Below are 17,659 nucleotides of genomic sequence, written 5' to 3'. Positions count from 1 at the left end.
TCGAATGCTAAGTCAATAGGTTGTCAAAATCGTTGTTGTATGGCTTTCTCTATATGCACTATTTGCACTAATTGAAAGCTTTTATTTCCCTTATCTTCTCTTCTACGATTTAGTTTATTTTCATGATACAACATTGAATATCATGAATCTACGAATCAAAATTCAAACAGATTTCTTCTTCGATCTCTAACATTGATTGACTGGATCTAATGTATATTTTTCTACTCATCAATGGGTATTGATCCATAATATCTATTGTTGAACTGTTGCTTGGAGCTTACTAGTCAGATTTTAAAAATAAAACTTAACAATCCAGTAACTTAAATAAAAACTTTTGAATAGTTTAATGACTTAAATGAAAACTTTCAAACAGTTTAGTTACCATTTTTGTAATTTTTTAAAGTTAAGTGACCAAAATATAAACATACTAATAATTTATTGACATTGGGTGTAGTTTACTCTTAAATTAAAACGATTTTTTATACAAAAAAATTATTTTTTTGAATTGTAACAAGTACAATACAATTACAAATATAGGTCCGAACAATCACAAGTATTAAACTATTACAAAAAGACTATCCAAGTAACCAGGGACGAAGCTAGGGGGGCTGGCATGGGCCCCGGCCCCCCTTAAAATGTAAAATTACATTTTAGACCCTTAAAAGTTTTTAAAAATTTTAAATTAGTAAAGATAAAATTGCACTTTGGCCCCCCTAAAATTATAAAAATTCAATTTAATCCTTTACAAATTATAAATATATAAACTATAAAAAATTAAAATTTCATCCAGCCTCCCTAAAAAAATTTTCTAGCTTCGCCCCTGCAAGTAACCATCAAGTACAATCAAATTATTACAACATAAATGGATTAAAAAACAATATAATCCAAACTAAAGCCAACTAACTGGGACTAATTGGATTACAACTCCCATACAATATGACACTTAAAAACCTACGCATATAATTGTACATGGTAGGTCTTGAACCTATCTACTTATATAATTGTGCAATAAAAACCATTTATTTTTAAATTGGATTATGTTTTTTTTTAGCCAAATTTATGTTTCAATTTTATGTCCAAATTTTTATTTTTTACTCTTCAAAATATAAAAATAAAGAAAATTGAAAATATCAAGTGTCGGCATCAAGTTTACTTGTTACATTTTTAGGTGGACCCCACCCGCCCTTTCTAGAAAGCTTATAATCTCACCATGAAAGAGCTCTACTGAGTATTTGAGCCATCAACATTGGTGCGCTCAAATGCGGCAGATGCCCCTTCGTCTTCAAAATCTCAATTGTTGTCCTTCGCCCAAGTGGGTCCTCAAATACTCAGCCACCGATGTTGGTACCGACACATCCTTAGTTGTTGGATTACACAACAGGGTACTTGGACCATCCCAAGTACCCCTCTTAGGTCATTCTTGAATACGGTCCTGGAAATGACTAATGATATGTCTAGCCTCATGTTGAAAAGAGTCCAGCTGAATTCTCGAATTGCTATGGGCACATCAACCTTCACCGTTAGCGTCGTCCGTTGACCCACGCTTCATAATTGGCTTCCATTGCTGAGAACATTTTCTCGATTTCCCCTTGTTTGAATCCTCCATGGTAATCTTTATCATTAAGAAACTTGGAGAAATAAAACCTATAAATTCATTTCAAATCAACGATAAAGCAAATAAGACAAATCCTATTACTAAATCTTCTTCTTCTTTTTTTACCTAGGAGAAGCACCAATAAGGATGAGTTTGGTGAAAAGTTTAAGGTGGCGAATGGAAGCCAATATGCTAACCAATACCATAGTAGAGAAGGAGCGACCAACATAAGCGCATTGGTCAACGCCGAGAGCATCGAGGATGTTAAGTAGGTCATCAACGTAGGCATCGAGGGTTGTGTACCTTCTAAAGTAGAAGTAATCAGGGTTGACACTTTCGGCACAAACAAGGTCAAACAAAATTATACGATAATAAGGCATGAAAAGTGGGACAATGTGCTGCCAGGCCGATTGGTATGTGCCGAACCTGTGCGCAAGCACCAGTATTCTTTTTCGGAGCCAACCACTCCGATGTTCAAGGCTTCGAGTAAGAAGTTTCTGTTAGATCTAATGTTTTAAGTGTAATATATTTATTTGTATATTTATATTTTTTCGAATAGATTACTATAGGTAATAAAGTGCAAAATATTTATAAAAATTATATATCGCTTTAATTTGCTTCTGATCTCGATAAAGCTACTTAGAATCAATTGGCACGAGGTCAACGATTACGTGAGTTGCTTAAACAATCCCAATCAGCTCCTCTTACGGTGGCAGAACAGATAAGTACTATTTATACCGAAACGAATGGTTATCTTGATTCATTAGAAATTGGACAAGTAAGGAAATTTCTCGTTGAGTTACGACTTACTTAAAAACGAATAAACCTCGGTTCAAGAAATCATATCTTCTACCAAGACATTCATCGAGGAAGCGGAAACGCTTTTGAAAGACGCTATTCAGGACCAAATGGAATGTTTTCGACTTCAGGAACAATTATAAATAGAAAATTCTAACTTAATGGAATATAGAGAAATCGATTCAAAATTGCGTCCAATAGGATTTGAACCTATACCAAAGGTTTAAAAGACCTCTGTCCTATCCATTAGACAATGGATGCTTTTCATTATGATTTTTTGACATTTTGACTTTTTTTCTCTTGTTCGATTTTTTCTTTTCTCTTGGTTGGAAAAACTAAAGAACATGTGAAAAATTGTATTGTTAGGAATTGCGGATTTATTAATTCAATTCAATGATGCTAATGCATTGTTGAATTGAATTAATAAATATTCAAATAGATAGAATAGATAGAATTCGAATATTGAGCGGGTAGCGGGAATCGAACCCGCATCGTTAGCTTGGAAGGCTAGGGGTTATAGTCGACGTTGATTCATTATTTTTAGCGTCTCTAATTCAAAACCGAACATAAAATTTTGGTTTCATTCGGCTCCTTTATGCGTTGAGCTTATAGGAAGCAAAATGTCTCGGTACAAATCTTTGTATTTTACTAAATTCATTTTAGATTTGAAATAAGTTTTATAGATAAAAGACAGAAAAGTAAAATTACTTTCATAAGAAATTAATTACATTTTTAAATGAGTTGATTTTTAGTTAATTCATAACATTCAATCAATGAAACACTTAGATAATAAAATGTTTAATTTGTAAAAAAATAAATTAAAGCTTGAGTTGAAGATTATTTATGAAAATGATACATTTGTTACAATAACTCATAATGTCGCATTACTGTGCCGCGAGACCACCTCGAAAAATTTTACAACCATGACCAAATTATTATAGCAAAAAAAAATATTTTATGTGGTGTAGCACCAAGTTAAAGTGATATATTTTCTTGTATTCAAATTGTATATGGTCAAAATAATAAAGTGACGTTGTTACACGGTGATGTGACACAACCTTTCACAACATGTCAAGGAATTGGGGGAGAAAACATTTGGAACTGGGGAGAATCAGGGAAAAAATAAATATAATGGTGTCTCGAAAACAAAAAAATAAATCTCGGTGAGATTTAGAAAACTGATTTTTTTTTTTCTTGTTGGGATTTTGAGAATTGATCTATCTTACAAGGGATTTAGGAAATTGTTTTTGGTTTAAATTGAACCGGTGAAATTTATATGAGATCATTAAGTGGGTGTTTGGCCACTGGTGTTGCGTTATTGTGCAGCGACACCATTTTATTTATTTATTTTTCTTGGTTCTTCTCAATTCCCCATGTTTTCTTCCCCCAATTTCCAACATATTGTGGAAAGTGGTGTTGCATCACTGTGCAATGGCACCGATTTATTGTTTTAACCATATACAACTTAAAAAAAAACGAAAAAATACGATATAATTTTGGTGTCGCTTTAGTTTTGGACGACACCATTAAAATATTAATTTTTTGCGGTAATGATTTAATCTTGATTGCAATATTTTTTAAAGTGGTGTTATGGCACAACAATATGACAATGTGAGTTATTTTAACAAACGTACTATTTTCGTAAACAATTTCTCATTCATACCATTTACACAATTACTTTATTTTTATATTATTTAAAAAAAAAACACCGTAGTTTTTATTGTAAGAATTCAGTGAACTTGTTATGCATTCTCTAGTAACCATGTATTCCTAAGGGCATGAGTATAAAATCTTGAATGGGAGACAAGGAAATTGAAGGGAAAAAATAATCAAGTTAACCCTTATTTCATAGTTCATGTTGAACCAAAAATAAAATTTCGACACGACGACACAATTTCTTTTCTGGTCTTCCTTTTCTTATTCCAGTGCTGTGATGCCCTTCTCTTTCTCATTCAGTCCTTCCAAGATAATTATTAAAAAGATAAGGGATTAATGAAGATATTGTAAGATTCTAACTTTTGAGGCATGCGAGTAGGTATATCACGCCTCCCATTTGTATTTTTATGCTCTGACTTTGTAATTAGATGTACTTTAAGGTGGGTTGATTCCAATCACCTACTTCTTAACAAATGTCCTTCCTGCTTTTCCACCACCATTAACTTCCATGAAAATATCTCTTTGTTTGCAAATAATGTATTGCAATAAATTAACAATTTTCAAAACTAGATTCAAGTGTCATTTAAATCATTTTTATGTTTAAATGTTGGTTCAATTCTTATTAGATATGCATCTTAGTGCTTTTGCTTGTAAGGCTGACAAGTGGAATGGTTAACATTTTCTTTGGAATTTGGAACCTACTCTTTCTCACTAATCTTTTTCCTACAACAAGTACTTTTTTAGGTTTAATAGTAAAAACACGATACTGAAGATTTCCAATCACACATCTATAGTCCATGTTTACAAATTTTGTTCAAATATCAGTCTACTTCCTGTAATTGCTCCCAAGTAAAAAAAGCAAACTAAATAGTTGATGGAAGTGGGTTGAATGACTTGAGAAGTGGAGAGGCAACCAATGCCCAAACGGAGAGTTTGCCACGACAATAAATAAAAACACCTCAACCCATACATTTTATATATTTTTTATCTGTCTTTTTGTGTGTCCGAGATTCTTAGGATTTATGGTGGGGTTTCCCCATTATATGTCTCGTACTCTGTCGACTTGTCCGCCTATCTATTTTTGCTATGTCTGTTACTGTTCTATCCGTTTGTTGATGCTATGGTTTTCAACCAACACTTCTAATTCTGTGCCTGTCAAAGTGGTCGTTGAAATTTTATGTATATATATCCACATGTGCTTTCTCATCTCTTTGGCCCTTCCTCCTATCCAGCATCACCATACAAATAAAACCCATGCTCGTATTTTATTAGCCGATTGCTTTCTTTTTTTCTTTTGCATTTAAAACAAAAACTACATTTGCTTTTGTTGGACTTACTTGATTGCGTTATACCAAGCTAGATTCCTTCACGTGGGATATTTTTATCCATTCATAATTATCCAGTTGCTTCAAAACTCAAAAAAGATAAATGGACCTAAATTTATCAAGCCAAAATAAGTAAACCATAAATCTAAAAGTTTACTTAGCTCAACCATAATAAAATAATATCAAAAGCTTTTACATGGCTTAGCGCTTTTTGCCTGTCCTTTTCTGGATGGGATGGGGACCCTTTTCTTTTTTATTAGCACCATATACATTCGATGGAATCATGCATGTGATAAATTCGGCCTAGTGCCAGGGGCTGGACAGGGCCAACTGTGGTTACAATATGGGCTCATTTTCTCCAACGCTAAACTCAGCCTAAAACTTAAAGGGCCGAGTCCAATAGGGGATTTTTTTTATTTTTGAATATTTTATTTTTTAGATACGGGATTAAGGGAACAGAAATTACATCCATATATTCCAACTTTGTGATAAATTTGAAATTAGCTCTTTTTTTTTTTACCATGATTTTTATTGAAGTTTTTTTTTCAGCATGAATTATTGATGGTCTAAATTGTAACAAACTTGTATGTAAAAACAAAGTTGTACTTAGGCCTATTCTGGTGAAATGATGTAAGCGTGGTTGATGAGTCTTGACTGGACTTGCTTTCTGTCCGAGTGGATCATATTGGGCTATCTTTGCTGATGACAATGACCAGAGGGTGGATACGATACTTTCTGCCATGGTTGTCGCTGCCCTTTTACCATAACAAAACGACTCTATACAAGGTAAGGTAAAAGCTAGTCCAAAGCACCCACATCATCTTCAATGCTCTTGCACACAATTTTAACCTCATAAAGGAACATGATTGGATAAAGACCATTAAAATCTACTCCAATTTCATGATAATAATCTTTATCAGGTTGGCTCATCAATTCAGATTGTCCCACATAAATGAAAATTAAAAATCTTCTCATAGGAAAATAAGTGGGATGGGAAAAGAGAGAGAGAGCAACAAATAGCAAAGCTTAAACACAAACTCGTCTATACTTGGAAAAAACCAAACCAACCTGAGATATATATTAACTCATCTTTAGTATAGCCACTATCCTTTCATTGAATTCATCACATAGATTCTTAAACTTCATTATACATTCAATGTACAGTATTATTGCCAAGTCTCATACGGTTTATCATCGTATTTCAGCGGCACCAAACTTTCCTAGTAACGCACAATGTACCCAAAGCACAATTATACATGCTTTTCAGGATGCAGTACAGAGAGATACACGCGCCCCATCAGTTGAACTTGAAGCAGACTGTTTTGTTATTCAATGCACGAAAAGAAAAGACCGAGGATGTTGGGATACGCTGAACGGCTGAAGCGAAGCTCTGTGATATATATAAAAAGGCAGAAAGACCAAGATTTTTCAACTATTTGAGATTTGATGTTAGATAAAGAGACTGATAGCGCGTGGAACAGTGTACTGAGTGGCAGGGAAAAGTACCAAGTACTTGTTTGTCTGTTTTTGACTCCAAAAAAAAAAAAAAGGGAAGAAATTATTAACAGTTTCGCTTTCACCACCAGAATTAGCTACTGAAACGCCAACCTAATCTCCCCAGAGCTTTTGTTTCAGTCGAATAAATCTTACTAGGAAGTGGACTCTTTTTTGTTTTCTACTCACCTGTTTTGCTTTAGGGTCTGTAAGAGGGAACATTTTGGCCGGTTTGGTTTCAAAGTTGAAACAGTACCGTTCCCAAGTTGTATTGTTAGAAATGGAGATTTTACTTCAAATCCATAAAGCCGAAAAGGACTTGTATAGTTTAGACTAATTTACAGAAGAGCTTGTCAAGAGGTGGGTACAGAGTCGGGAGATACTCGTGTTTTTTACTTCTCATCTCTATAGATTTGATCACCCTTAAAATGTAATATTTAATTTTATTTCAGATCAACGGTTAACTATCTCTCTTAATCCTACCAGATTAAAGTTGAAATGATTGTGAAACCAATGTATCTTGATGGTGGCGTTCAAAAAATTTGAATGAATTTTATTTATTTATTTACGTGGATATTATTCTAGGATTCAATTATAATTCTTTTAAAATATATAAAATAGTTAAAGATAAAAAAATATTAAAATACGAGTCGATATTAATTTATCAAATAGTACCACCAACTACTATGCTTCCCCTCTCGATATTTTATCCTGTTTCTATCCTTTGATCATAAACATCAAAGGGTAATGCGTCGTCTGGTCTTATATTGTCCTTACATTACATTAAAAATAATCAAAAGTTAATCCCACTTGTAGTATTTAAAGATAATGCATTATCTATTTTGGTAAAAATTTTGGAAATGGAATAAGACTTAAGTAAAAAAATTTAGTTCATAAGAAGAAAACAATAATAATAAAAAAAGACCAACCATTAATTCAATCACATAACTTTACAGTATAAAAATATAAATATGTAAGTAGTAGTTTTTTTCCTGATAGGCCAACATGCAACATAGATGCATCAAATCAAATAAACAGGTCTCTTCTCCTCTTTCCCCTCTCACCACCCCCACATTCTTATCACCCTTTCAAACAAAAGCATCCCATCAAAAGGTAGGGTTGCCAGACACATTATTATATAAAAACCCCATACTGAAAAGAAAGCCAAAAAAGATGGAAATAAAAAATAAAAGAATTATTAGGAAAAAGGAAAAAGGTCAGTAAGCTTCAAATGACTGTTCTTCCCAGCAGCCTTCAAAACCACATTTCTGACCTTTTTTCTTTGTACTTGGGTGGCATCGGTGTATGAAAAAAGAGAAGGATCTTCTTTTTATATGTTGTCCAAATCTTTAATTTTCCTTTTTCATCTCTGTTTCCCCTGTCTCTAGGCATTCAATCAACTTGAAATCATGTCAATGAAGCAATCAATAAAAACAACACACACTCCTCCAAGAGTAGAGATCAGTAATTATCAGTAACAGTCCACTGCTAAAATCTTTAAGGCATTTTTCCAGCAGAGAGCCGCTTCTCATTGGTTACTTGGTCACTATTGCTCACATTTTTATTGAATGCGGGCCTTTTTCTTTTGGCGCAAACTGTACCGGAACTTGAACAATCGTCCACGGCATCGATTGCACTCGAATGGGTTGCATTTTCAGATTTTGGTATATTAAGTTCGTCCGACGTGTCTAGTTTCTGCATCAAATTGTAGCACCTAAACACATCTTCCTGTGAATCCCACAAACAAAGCAATCACAAATCTAACAATATAATATCTGATAAAACAAAAGGATAAATAAATAAATAATTGAACTCACAATTTCAAGAAATTCACAAGAAAGGGAATTCATCGTACACTCCAATGCTTTTCTTGTTAGTTTCTTATTCAATGTCCTCAATATTGCAGCAATAGCAACAACAGAAGGCCGATGTTCCATTAAGTTTATCTCTATATTCAAAGACAAAAAAAGAACAGTAAACTCAAACAAAAATGTAAGACAAGTAATCGAAATGGCTTAAATTGATAACTACCTTTCATTGTAAGGAAAATGAGGTGGACAGTAATCGAAATAAAATGATCCCGTGGAGATATTTTACACATCTTTTTGATGAAGAAATTAAGAAAAGCAAATGGAGTGGCTGAACTCAGTCTCCATTCCAATGTATTTAATACCAAAAGCTCCATTCTCTGAATTGTTTTACTCTCGAAGTTGAATTCTTCAGTCTGAAACAATGAGAGTGGAGGAACATTTATCTCCTCCATCTTTGCAGCTAATGAGAGACATGCAATTGACAATAATTGTATTGCCCATGACTTTTCACTCTGAAAATAAAAACCCAGATAAAACAATAACAAAAACTACATATTATGGAATCACGAGCTTTGAAAATGTGAAAGAGAAGTGAGCTTACAGCAATAGACTTTATCGAAAGGAATCGATCGAAGTAAATCATTGACAAATAAGCTGTTTGGCAACGAAATCCAAATGCTGCTCTTGTCTGCATTAGTTGACAAAATAAATTAAAAATATCAAAACTTACTCAAAAATCAATCAAGTATAAAGAACTCACTTTCAGAATCCACGTTATAGCTTCCGAACGAGCATATTTGAGGTAGTTACAAAGCACCAAAGGTTCACTCTTCTTGAACCCAAAACTCATTTCTCTATCAAATAACATCTGCACACACTCTTCATCATATTCAGCAATGTAATTCTCATCAGTTGACTCTTCTTTTTCTTTCAAAAAAGTCTCATTTTCTAAGCAAAGAAGACTGCACGAAGAAGCATCACCTTCCATTTTACAAATCATTTCTTTACAAACTTTCCTTAACTCTTTTTTTTCAGACAAATCTAGAAAAGGATATCAAATACAAAAGCGGCTAATAGTTCCATGTTATAAAGAAAAACAAAATATAGTTCACCTTCACCAATCTTGAAATAAACCAAAACAAAGATAATGATAATTGACTAAAACCTATAATTTTGCAGAAATGTTTACTTCCTTGAGGATTAGGGCTTGAAAAAGAAGAATTAAATAGAAGGTAAAAGAAACGAAGAACTGGTTTGGCTTGTTGGGCAATATCTTCACTGTTGTCTTTAAATCCAATCCTCCTTTTTTTGAAAAGATGTTTTCCTTAAATAAAATTTATTTTTGGGTTACTTATTTTATTTTATTCTTGAGGACTGAGGTTTGACTGTGAGTACCGATTCAGAGGGGCGAACATTTTGGCTACTATAGTTAATAGAGCGTGAATTTCACGGTCCAATAAGAATACGGTATGATGATGTCAGGTGGACTACGTACCGGGTTAATAACTTTAGGGAACATTGTCATTGTCAAAATCATGGATCATGGACTTCATTTCTTTTTTCACTTTTCAGTCTGGACATAATACAGATTAAACAATATATTATTTATATTTTAATTATGATTTATTAATACAGTTGATAAAATATATTATACCCTATTCTTGATCTAATGTCATTCGTTGAGTCTTTCTTTAGAGAATTTAAACAAGAAAGAATCATTTTATATGATAAATTCAATGTTAGTGTATTAATATTTAATAGTAAGCTTAAATTTAAAATCCAATCGATTTTTACCTTTAATGAATACACGAAATTTTCATAAAGAATATAAAATTATTATCATAGACTAAATTAATTATGCAATACTTGTGTTTATAACAATAAAATTGATCTCCAAACACTAAACATATTACCTCTTTTGAATTTAGATGAAAGAAATTTAAACATTGTTTTGCAGATTGGTTTCCAATATGAGAGAGAAACAATGGGAAGGAGCTGAGCTTTGATTTGGAGGTTTATCGATTGTTAGCATATCATAATACTGTAAGCAAATTAAAACTCCAGTCCATCATTGATAATTTTAGCACTATTAATTGTAAAACTGAAAGCTACAGCACATGCACACATGACACAGAATTCATCAGATTTAGACACCATTTCACACCCAACCTTTTTGTCTTGGATTTTGTGCTGCTTAGTTGCTTGAAATTAATTTTGTTTTATCATTATGATTTTCTACCTGCCATTCTTGATCTTGTATACCATTAATGTATAAATTTGAACGGTTTGATCAATTGTTGATCCAAATTTGTCTGCCCACCGTGACCCCTGGATCCATAACAATGATATGTAAGAGTCAAATGAGTGTACCAAAACGTCAGGTTCTTCACGCCATTTTGCGTAATATTGCTTATGTCAAAACATTGATATCGAAGATCGATCAATGATATGTGATTCTGGGATCAAATATCCAAAACTCTTTCAATGATTTTCCAACTATGATGATACATTTCGTAAAGATGGTCCCTGTTTTTTTATTTTTTTATATATATCGTTCACTGTGATCCGGTCCATACATATTACGGTGAAAATGGGCTCACACACTGCTAGGGAAAAGCCGAGCCGAGCACCAGTATAGATTGGCATCCTCTTTAAAAAGTTGACTGTAAGGAGGGTTGCAAATCGGGATCGGGGCAGTGTTTGCTGGGAAATTGTTGCCTCCTACACCGGCCATTCTGCATTTGGTGCCCTGTGCCCGTCTCTTTGGGTGAATGGTGTATGTCGACTTTCCCTTGCAACCCCTGCATTTTGGGTTGCATCATCCAGCACCCACTGATAAATCTGAGGACCCAAATGGACTGGTTCAGGAAATTATTCAGGACTCCCATGGAAGAAAACCTACAGTATTTCAACAATAATAGCAAATTAATCAGGATAAAACTGAAATAGTAAATGTAGGCAGTGACAAAATGAGCATGTCTCCTGTTTAACCCGATATGAATTAAAATTAACAAAAGTACTCATTAAACTGACCTTCATAATTGATGTTTAAACCCCCAAGCATTGGTTCATGATTCGAGAGAATTCCGATGTTTTGAACCAGAAGGTTTTGCAATGTCAAAGGCATGTTCAAACTTCAACCTTCCACTTCCAATAAAAAACTCAAGCTGTTTTTTGGGCATTATTTAATTTTTAAACCACTTAATGAAAGAGTGAAAGCTTTCGTAAAGCTAGCGGTAGGAGTTATAATAAATACCAGAGATCACTCAACGAAATTTACGGCAAAAATAACAGAAAGGATGGAGAGTGGAGGGGGACTGCCCTGTATGATTGTGGTTGGTGCCTTGTAAACTTCTGACAAACAAGTGTAATAACCCCACAAAGAAAAAAAAAAACACGCTAACTCTTATGCCATCTCGTTCAACAAAAGTGACTGCTAAGCATACCTTGTATTTCAGAGACAGTCAGTCAGTCAGTCAGTCAGATAGGGAGGGACAAGGTAAAGGAGTTTGGGATTCCCGAAGTTTTGACTGGCCTCCCCCCTTATCCCTCTCAAATTTTCTACTCCCCAAACACCCTATGGGCAGTGTGCTCACATGGCTATTTCCTTTGCTTCCAATTTTATTATCCTTCTCCATCCCCATCGTCACCAACTCAAATCCGCGGCAACTATGATATTTAATTGGGCTTTCCAAGTCCATCTCCAAAATTTAGGCGTTTCGGCACCATTAAAAACAAGACGATCCAACACCACTAGCTACTTTTGTCCATTACAGATGAAGGCCGATAAGTATGAACCACAACTTTGTACTGGAAAGCTGAGTATCCAGTTGTAAATTATGTGATAGTGTAACATAAATAGATAAATACAATTTCTATTCAAAAAGATTAAATTCAGTTGGATGTTTCATAGATAATATAGATATTTATTGAGATTTCAATAAAAGTGAAAAAGAGGAAGGATTAATGTTCAAAACTAATGCATGCAATTACTAAAGAAGATTCACTTTGATATGAGTTTGGTGAGGGTCAAACCCATTAATTATTGATAAAAAAGAACGAAGTTAAATTCCTATTTTCTAGAAAGCTACAAGAACTCAAATACAACTCAAAATAAAAAAAGCCCAATTGAAATCTCTTGGGCCATTAACTCCAATAGCCTATGTATTTCTGTTACCATAAAGACAAAAGAGTATACAAAAGGCCCAATTGGGGCTGTTTTAATAATTTATAAATAGCAGGTTATTTAAAAAAAGAAAAAAAAAGTTAAATTTATTTGAGAGTGTAGTTCCCTTGCGTTACGACAGCCACTTATTACACCCTGAAAATCTCAAAAACAACAATCCTATCCATTCGCATTCACCTTCAAAATCACGTGTTTCATCTTAATTACACGTGGTCTCTCCCTTACCCCTACTGCCTCCTCGTGGCCCATTTGGCGCGTGATGCCGACAGGCCATCCCCAATCATATCGCACCATTTCCAATCTAGTCAAGTCCACGACATCTACCATGCCACGTCAATCCTTCACAAATTACTGTCTACAGGTTGGCTTGGCCCCGAATATTCAATACCACCCAAATTGAATATTTCTTTCAGTAGAGTAATAGAACTCTCTTTCCCAATTCCACACCCTAACGTGGCCCACTTTTTCCCATTTCCTTATAAAAGGCAGGGTTCTCTAAGATTCGCAGATTTTTCCCCTTTTGGTTTATAATTTCTAGGAAAATTTCTCCTCCAAACAAATTTAAGATCAATTTTAATGGCTGCATCCTCATTCGATTCTCTTCCGTCATCGTCTTCGTTGATCTGTTTGGTTTCTTCTTCGCTTCGGTTTTGTTTTGTCGATCGTTTTTTAATTTCTAAGCTTTCTTCTCATCTTCAGATTCTTAGTCAACCTTTTACCTGTTATTGACATAATAAAAAAGTAAAATCCAATCGAATAGGAATCGCCTCCAACATGGGAAAACGTAAGTTTATTCTTTTTCTTGATTTCCTTTTCGTTCTTTAATTTGTTTTTTTTTCTTTTGACCTAGAATAATTTGATTAACTCTTGCTTTTTGCTTTTCTTTTTCTTACTTTACCAATTATGTTGTCATCCCTGAATGATATGAATACTTGTTGAGTATTGATGGCTTTGTTAAAGCTTGTTTAAAGAATTTCATATTATTTGTTTTGGGTTGTTTGGTGTTGATTTTAGTTTCGTTTTATTGAAGTTGTCATTTTTATTTTTTGCTAATTGAAAGGAATTGTTTGAATTTGGCAGGTAAGACTCAGCGTAAGAATGCGACGATGTTAGATAGTGACGATGATAATAGTAGTGTAAGTTCATCGTCAACCATGCGCTCTGATCGAATGTCGGTGTCTGCTTCTGAAGAAGCAGAGTTTAATAAGGATAGTTTACTTGATGAAGCTGTTGATGCTTTATATGAAAAGAGGTTAGAATTAGTTGTTTGCTTATTCTTTTAACTTTCTGGATGTAATTTGATGCATTTGAATGGTTTAACTGTTTGCTGTTGTGACCGGGATAGTATTATGTTAGTTGAAATTAGGTACTTCGCTAGGTTTTTGACATTATCTAGAATTTGAGGATAATTATGCTACGAGTTGAATGTAGCTGAATTGGTGTTTTCCTCTTTTGTTGGTGAAGGGGTTCTACACGAGAGAAGGCCTTGGCAGTGATTATTGAGGCTTTCAATAGCAATTTGCAACAGGGCCAGCAGTTCGTGGAGAGGAAGTAAGTTCCTTTTTTCTAATGTTTTCAACTTTCTAGTATTTGCTATTGCAAGAATTGCAGAGAGGATTAAGGGCATTGTTCTGTGAGATTTTATTGAGCTGTGATGAGCTGACTAGGATGTCTTAATTAGTTCCTTAAAAATGGGCATGTAAAGAACTAGGATAGCATTTTATAGTGAGATAAGCAATTTATTGTATGTCAAATTCCATATTGTTAGATCGTTTACTTTCTATTATTAAGAGCATTGGTAAGTATGGGTGGAAATATTTCTTGTAATGCAGAACATACGGTTTGAATACTTGAATCTTTGTGCTTTTGTTGGTCATATGTTTACTTTTGGCTGTTGTCCAGATTTGCTACATTACTGCATCAGTGTTTGAATTCTATCAAAAAGGGGTCCAGCAAAGAGATAACTTTGGCATCCCATACCATTGGTTAGTCTCAAATACTTTTGCAAATGATCATGCTTTCATGCAGATATCAAAACACAAGGCTTCAGTATGTATTCAAGCTGTTAATGGTTTTTTTTTTTTGGTAGGGTTGCTGGCCTTAACTGTTGGTCCAGGAGATAATGCACGGGAAATTTTGGAAGAATCAATGATTCCTCTTTCACAGGCTTTTAAATCTGGTTCTGATCCTTCTAAGACTGCTTCAGTGAGTGAGAAATTCAATAGGAATTCATCCTACCTCTAATATTTTGTGGGTATTATGATGCTTAACCAGTTGTGGTTTTACATGACCTGGCTTCTTATTGTAGTTACTGGAGTGTATGGCTGTCATCACATTTGTTGGGGGCAATGATCCAGAAGAAACAGAAAAATCAATGCAAATTATGTGGCAATTGGTTCATCCTAAATTAGGTTCTAACGTAAGTATATATGCCTGATTTTGACTGATTGAAAAGCATATTGTGATTTTCTAAGGTTCATACACTTGATGCTCGTAACTTGTTATTGGAAGAACATGATGACTATTAATGCATTATTCATTTTCTTTATTTGCGGGTTGATTATGTCTTTTTTGATTTGTAGGTGGTTGCTGTGAAGCCTTCTGCAGCTGTAATAACAGCAGTTGTGTCTGCGTGGTCATTTCTTCTGACAACCATGGACGGTTGGAGGCTTAGTCCCAAACTTTGGCAAGAGTAAGCGGACTCTTCATACTTTGTTCTCCTTTTTTTTCCCTGATAGTTTATTGTCTTTAGAACCGCTAAATCCACATGTATCTCAGCTAAACCAATTCTGGGATTTGAAATATCTAAAAGAGCAGGTCAATGAACCTTGTGAAAATTATAGATACTACGGAACTACAAAAGAAAACCACAATGTTGAACAACTTGATTGGCTTAATAGACTAATTAGTCTTGGCCATTTATGCAGGTCCATTACATATTTGTCTAGTTTGCTAGATAAGGATGACCGATCTGCCCGCATTGCTGCTGGTGAAGCACTGGCAGTAATTTTTGAGATGGGAAGCTTAGAAAAATTTGCTGCCGAAACTAAAGGTTTCAGTGATGGCTCAGTTTCAGAAGGAAATAAATCTAAAGAAGGATTCTCATATATACAAGGACTGAAGGGAAAAATTTTGAATCAAGTCAGAGACCTCTCAGTGGAAGCTGGTGGTAAAGGTTCTGCCAAGAAAGATCTCAACAACCAGAGGAACTTGTTTAAGGACGTGTTAGAGTTCCTTGAGGTACCGTATTATTGTCCTTCATTTCGAGAACTCATAGTTCTCAGGACTTTCATGTTAACTGTTATCTTGATGTTGTTAGGATGGTTATAGTCCCAACACATCAATGAAGATTGGTGGGGATTTACTGCAGACATCATCATGGTCTCAGTTGATTCAGGTTTCTCTTTCACTTCTCCATTTCCCATTGTTAGTTACATGCCCTTCTTTTTATAATAATACTCAAATTTCAATCCAACAGTTGAACTTTTTGAGGTGCTTTCTTGCTGGAGGTTTCACTAAACACATGCAGGTTGGTGTTCTTTCAAGGAAGTAAACACATGTTGATGCAAATTGCTTGTATTTTATTTGCTGGTGAATTAAGAGGTTTCTTTTTCTTTTCTTTTGTTTCATTTGTACAGGAAAATGAATTCCTACAAGGTATTTTTGGGTTCACTCCAAATAAAAGGAATCTTCTAGGCAGTGAACATATGTCCTACGGTGAGAAGGTAAGATTTTAAGCCTACTATTTATTGTGGGCGATGACATTTTTACAGAACAATGCTATGTTAATTATCAATTATGTTTTCCATTCTTTTATATATACATGTATTGAATTATCAAATGGTATGAAAGTATTACTGATTTCTTCTGATTCTGTGATACAGAGAATGTACAAGTCACCGAATTCAGCCCTCAACAAAGCAAGAACCCAGCTATTGAATAAGCAGCGGATGCTATCTGCCGTACGTGTCTCTGATTTGTGTTTACAAACTGATTATTAGTGAATTGGCTGGTGATGTATCTCTTTGTACTCAGGGTAGGAACTTTGGGCACTATGCTGTTAATGTAGGCGATGAAGATTCATAAGCTGCTGCCAAGCCAGGGCAGGAACACCATTAGTTAACCTGATACGCCAACATATTGTAATCTAAATCTGAGAAGCGACGAACCATTTTGGTTATTGGCGTGGCTTCATATACAACAAATAAACTTCATTCTTGTTGTACTCTTTATGTGATTTATTTGAAGGCATATTCCTGTCATGATTCATCATGTTTTTGCATTCCTCCATTTCCAAGACTTCCTTTGTGATACGAGCCTGTAATCAGACAACAATTCATTGCAAATTGATTAGCTACGAGAAGAGACAGAAAGGCTTCTTTTATACGAAAAACTATATGATGAAACCTAATCAATCAGTTTCATGGAGAAGTGCTTAATCATATCCTCGATCCCTACCGTAATTATGTTTTACCCCCTCCGTCTGGTTATTCTGGTACTGGGGAATCTGGGCAAGTTTTTGTGATGAATCGTTAAGTCCCAATAGCATAATGATCAGGCAAGTCATCTTATGCTGCTATGGAACCTCCCAACTGTTGATGACAGTGAAGGACGATTAACTATGGGTACTGCAGTAGTCGAGCATACTTGGTGTCAACTAGTGTCGTGGTTATAAACTTTCATGATCCCCCTTGCCCATAATCCGCAAAGCATTCATTTATTTTTAGTTAAAATTTAACCAACCCAGACCAAAGCAAACTACTACAAAAGAGCAGTACTCCGCTCCCTTCCTTGG

At 34.5% G+C, this 17,659-nt stretch overlaps 3 protein-coding genes and 1 pseudogene across 4 annotated transcripts; 1 reads left to right on the top strand and 3 right to left on the bottom strand.

Annotated features, from left to right (window-relative positions):
- Positions 1-1,205: 1,205 nt before the first annotated feature.
- Positions 1,206-4,558, bottom strand: LOC108450999 (strigolactone esterase D14-like; annotated as a pseudogene).
- Positions 4,559-7,778: 3,220 nt separating this feature from the next.
- LOC128293248 (cyclin-D5-1-like) lies at positions 7,779-8,910 on the bottom strand. The gene is made up of 2 exons (XM_053028996.1): positions 8,685-8,910; positions 7,779-8,595 (listed from the first exon to the last, which is right to left on the bottom strand). Exons 1-2 carry the CDS (start codon positions 8,802-8,804, stop codon positions 8,365-8,367), a joined length of 351 nt encoding a protein of 116 aa, XP_052884956.1. The 5' UTR covers positions 8,805-8,910; the 3' UTR covers positions 7,779-8,364.
- An 18-nt stretch (positions 8,911-8,928) lies between these two features.
- Positions 8,929-10,024, bottom strand: LOC108452642 (cyclin-D5-1-like). Its single transcript, XM_053028995.1, has 2 exons — positions 9,439-10,024; positions 8,929-9,366 (listed from the first exon to the last, which is right to left on the bottom strand). Exons 1-2 carry the CDS (start codon positions 9,676-9,678, stop codon positions 9,139-9,141), a joined length of 468 nt encoding a protein of 155 aa, XP_052884955.1. The 5' UTR covers positions 9,679-10,024; the 3' UTR covers positions 8,929-9,138.
- Positions 10,025-13,230: 3,206 nt separating this feature from the next.
- Positions 13,231-17,257, top strand: LOC108453094 (uncharacterized). 2 transcript variants are annotated; one of them, XM_017751001.2, is made up of 13 exons: positions 13,231-13,648; positions 13,945-14,116; positions 14,329-14,415; positions 14,767-14,849; positions 14,954-15,069; positions 15,173-15,283; positions 15,447-15,556; positions 15,792-16,104; positions 16,184-16,261; positions 16,343-16,393; positions 16,503-16,589; positions 16,749-16,826; positions 16,900-17,257. In XM_017751001.2, the coding sequence occupies exons 1-13, from the start codon at positions 13,639-13,641 to the stop codon at positions 16,948-16,950; spliced, it is 1,347 nt and encodes a 448-aa protein (XP_017606490.1). In that variant the 5' UTR covers positions 13,231-13,638; the 3' UTR covers positions 16,951-17,257. The 2 variants fall into 2 exon arrangements, with proteins under 2 accessions (XP_017606490.1, XP_052883912.1); XM_053027952.1 differs by lacking the exon at positions 13,231-13,648 and adding an exon at positions 13,718-13,798.
- The last annotated feature ends 402 nt before the right edge of the window (positions 17,258-17,659 follow it).

Source organism: Gossypium arboreum, chromosome 5 (assembly GCF_025698485.1).
Source record: "Gossypium arboreum isolate Shixiya-1 chromosome 5, ASM2569848v2, whole genome shotgun sequence".
Classification (NCBI taxonomy): domain Eukaryota; kingdom Viridiplantae; phylum Streptophyta; class Magnoliopsida; order Malvales; family Malvaceae; genus Gossypium; species Gossypium arboreum.
The sequence above is the reverse complement of the archived record's forward strand: the minus strand, read 5'-3'. Positions and strand labels throughout refer to the sequence as shown.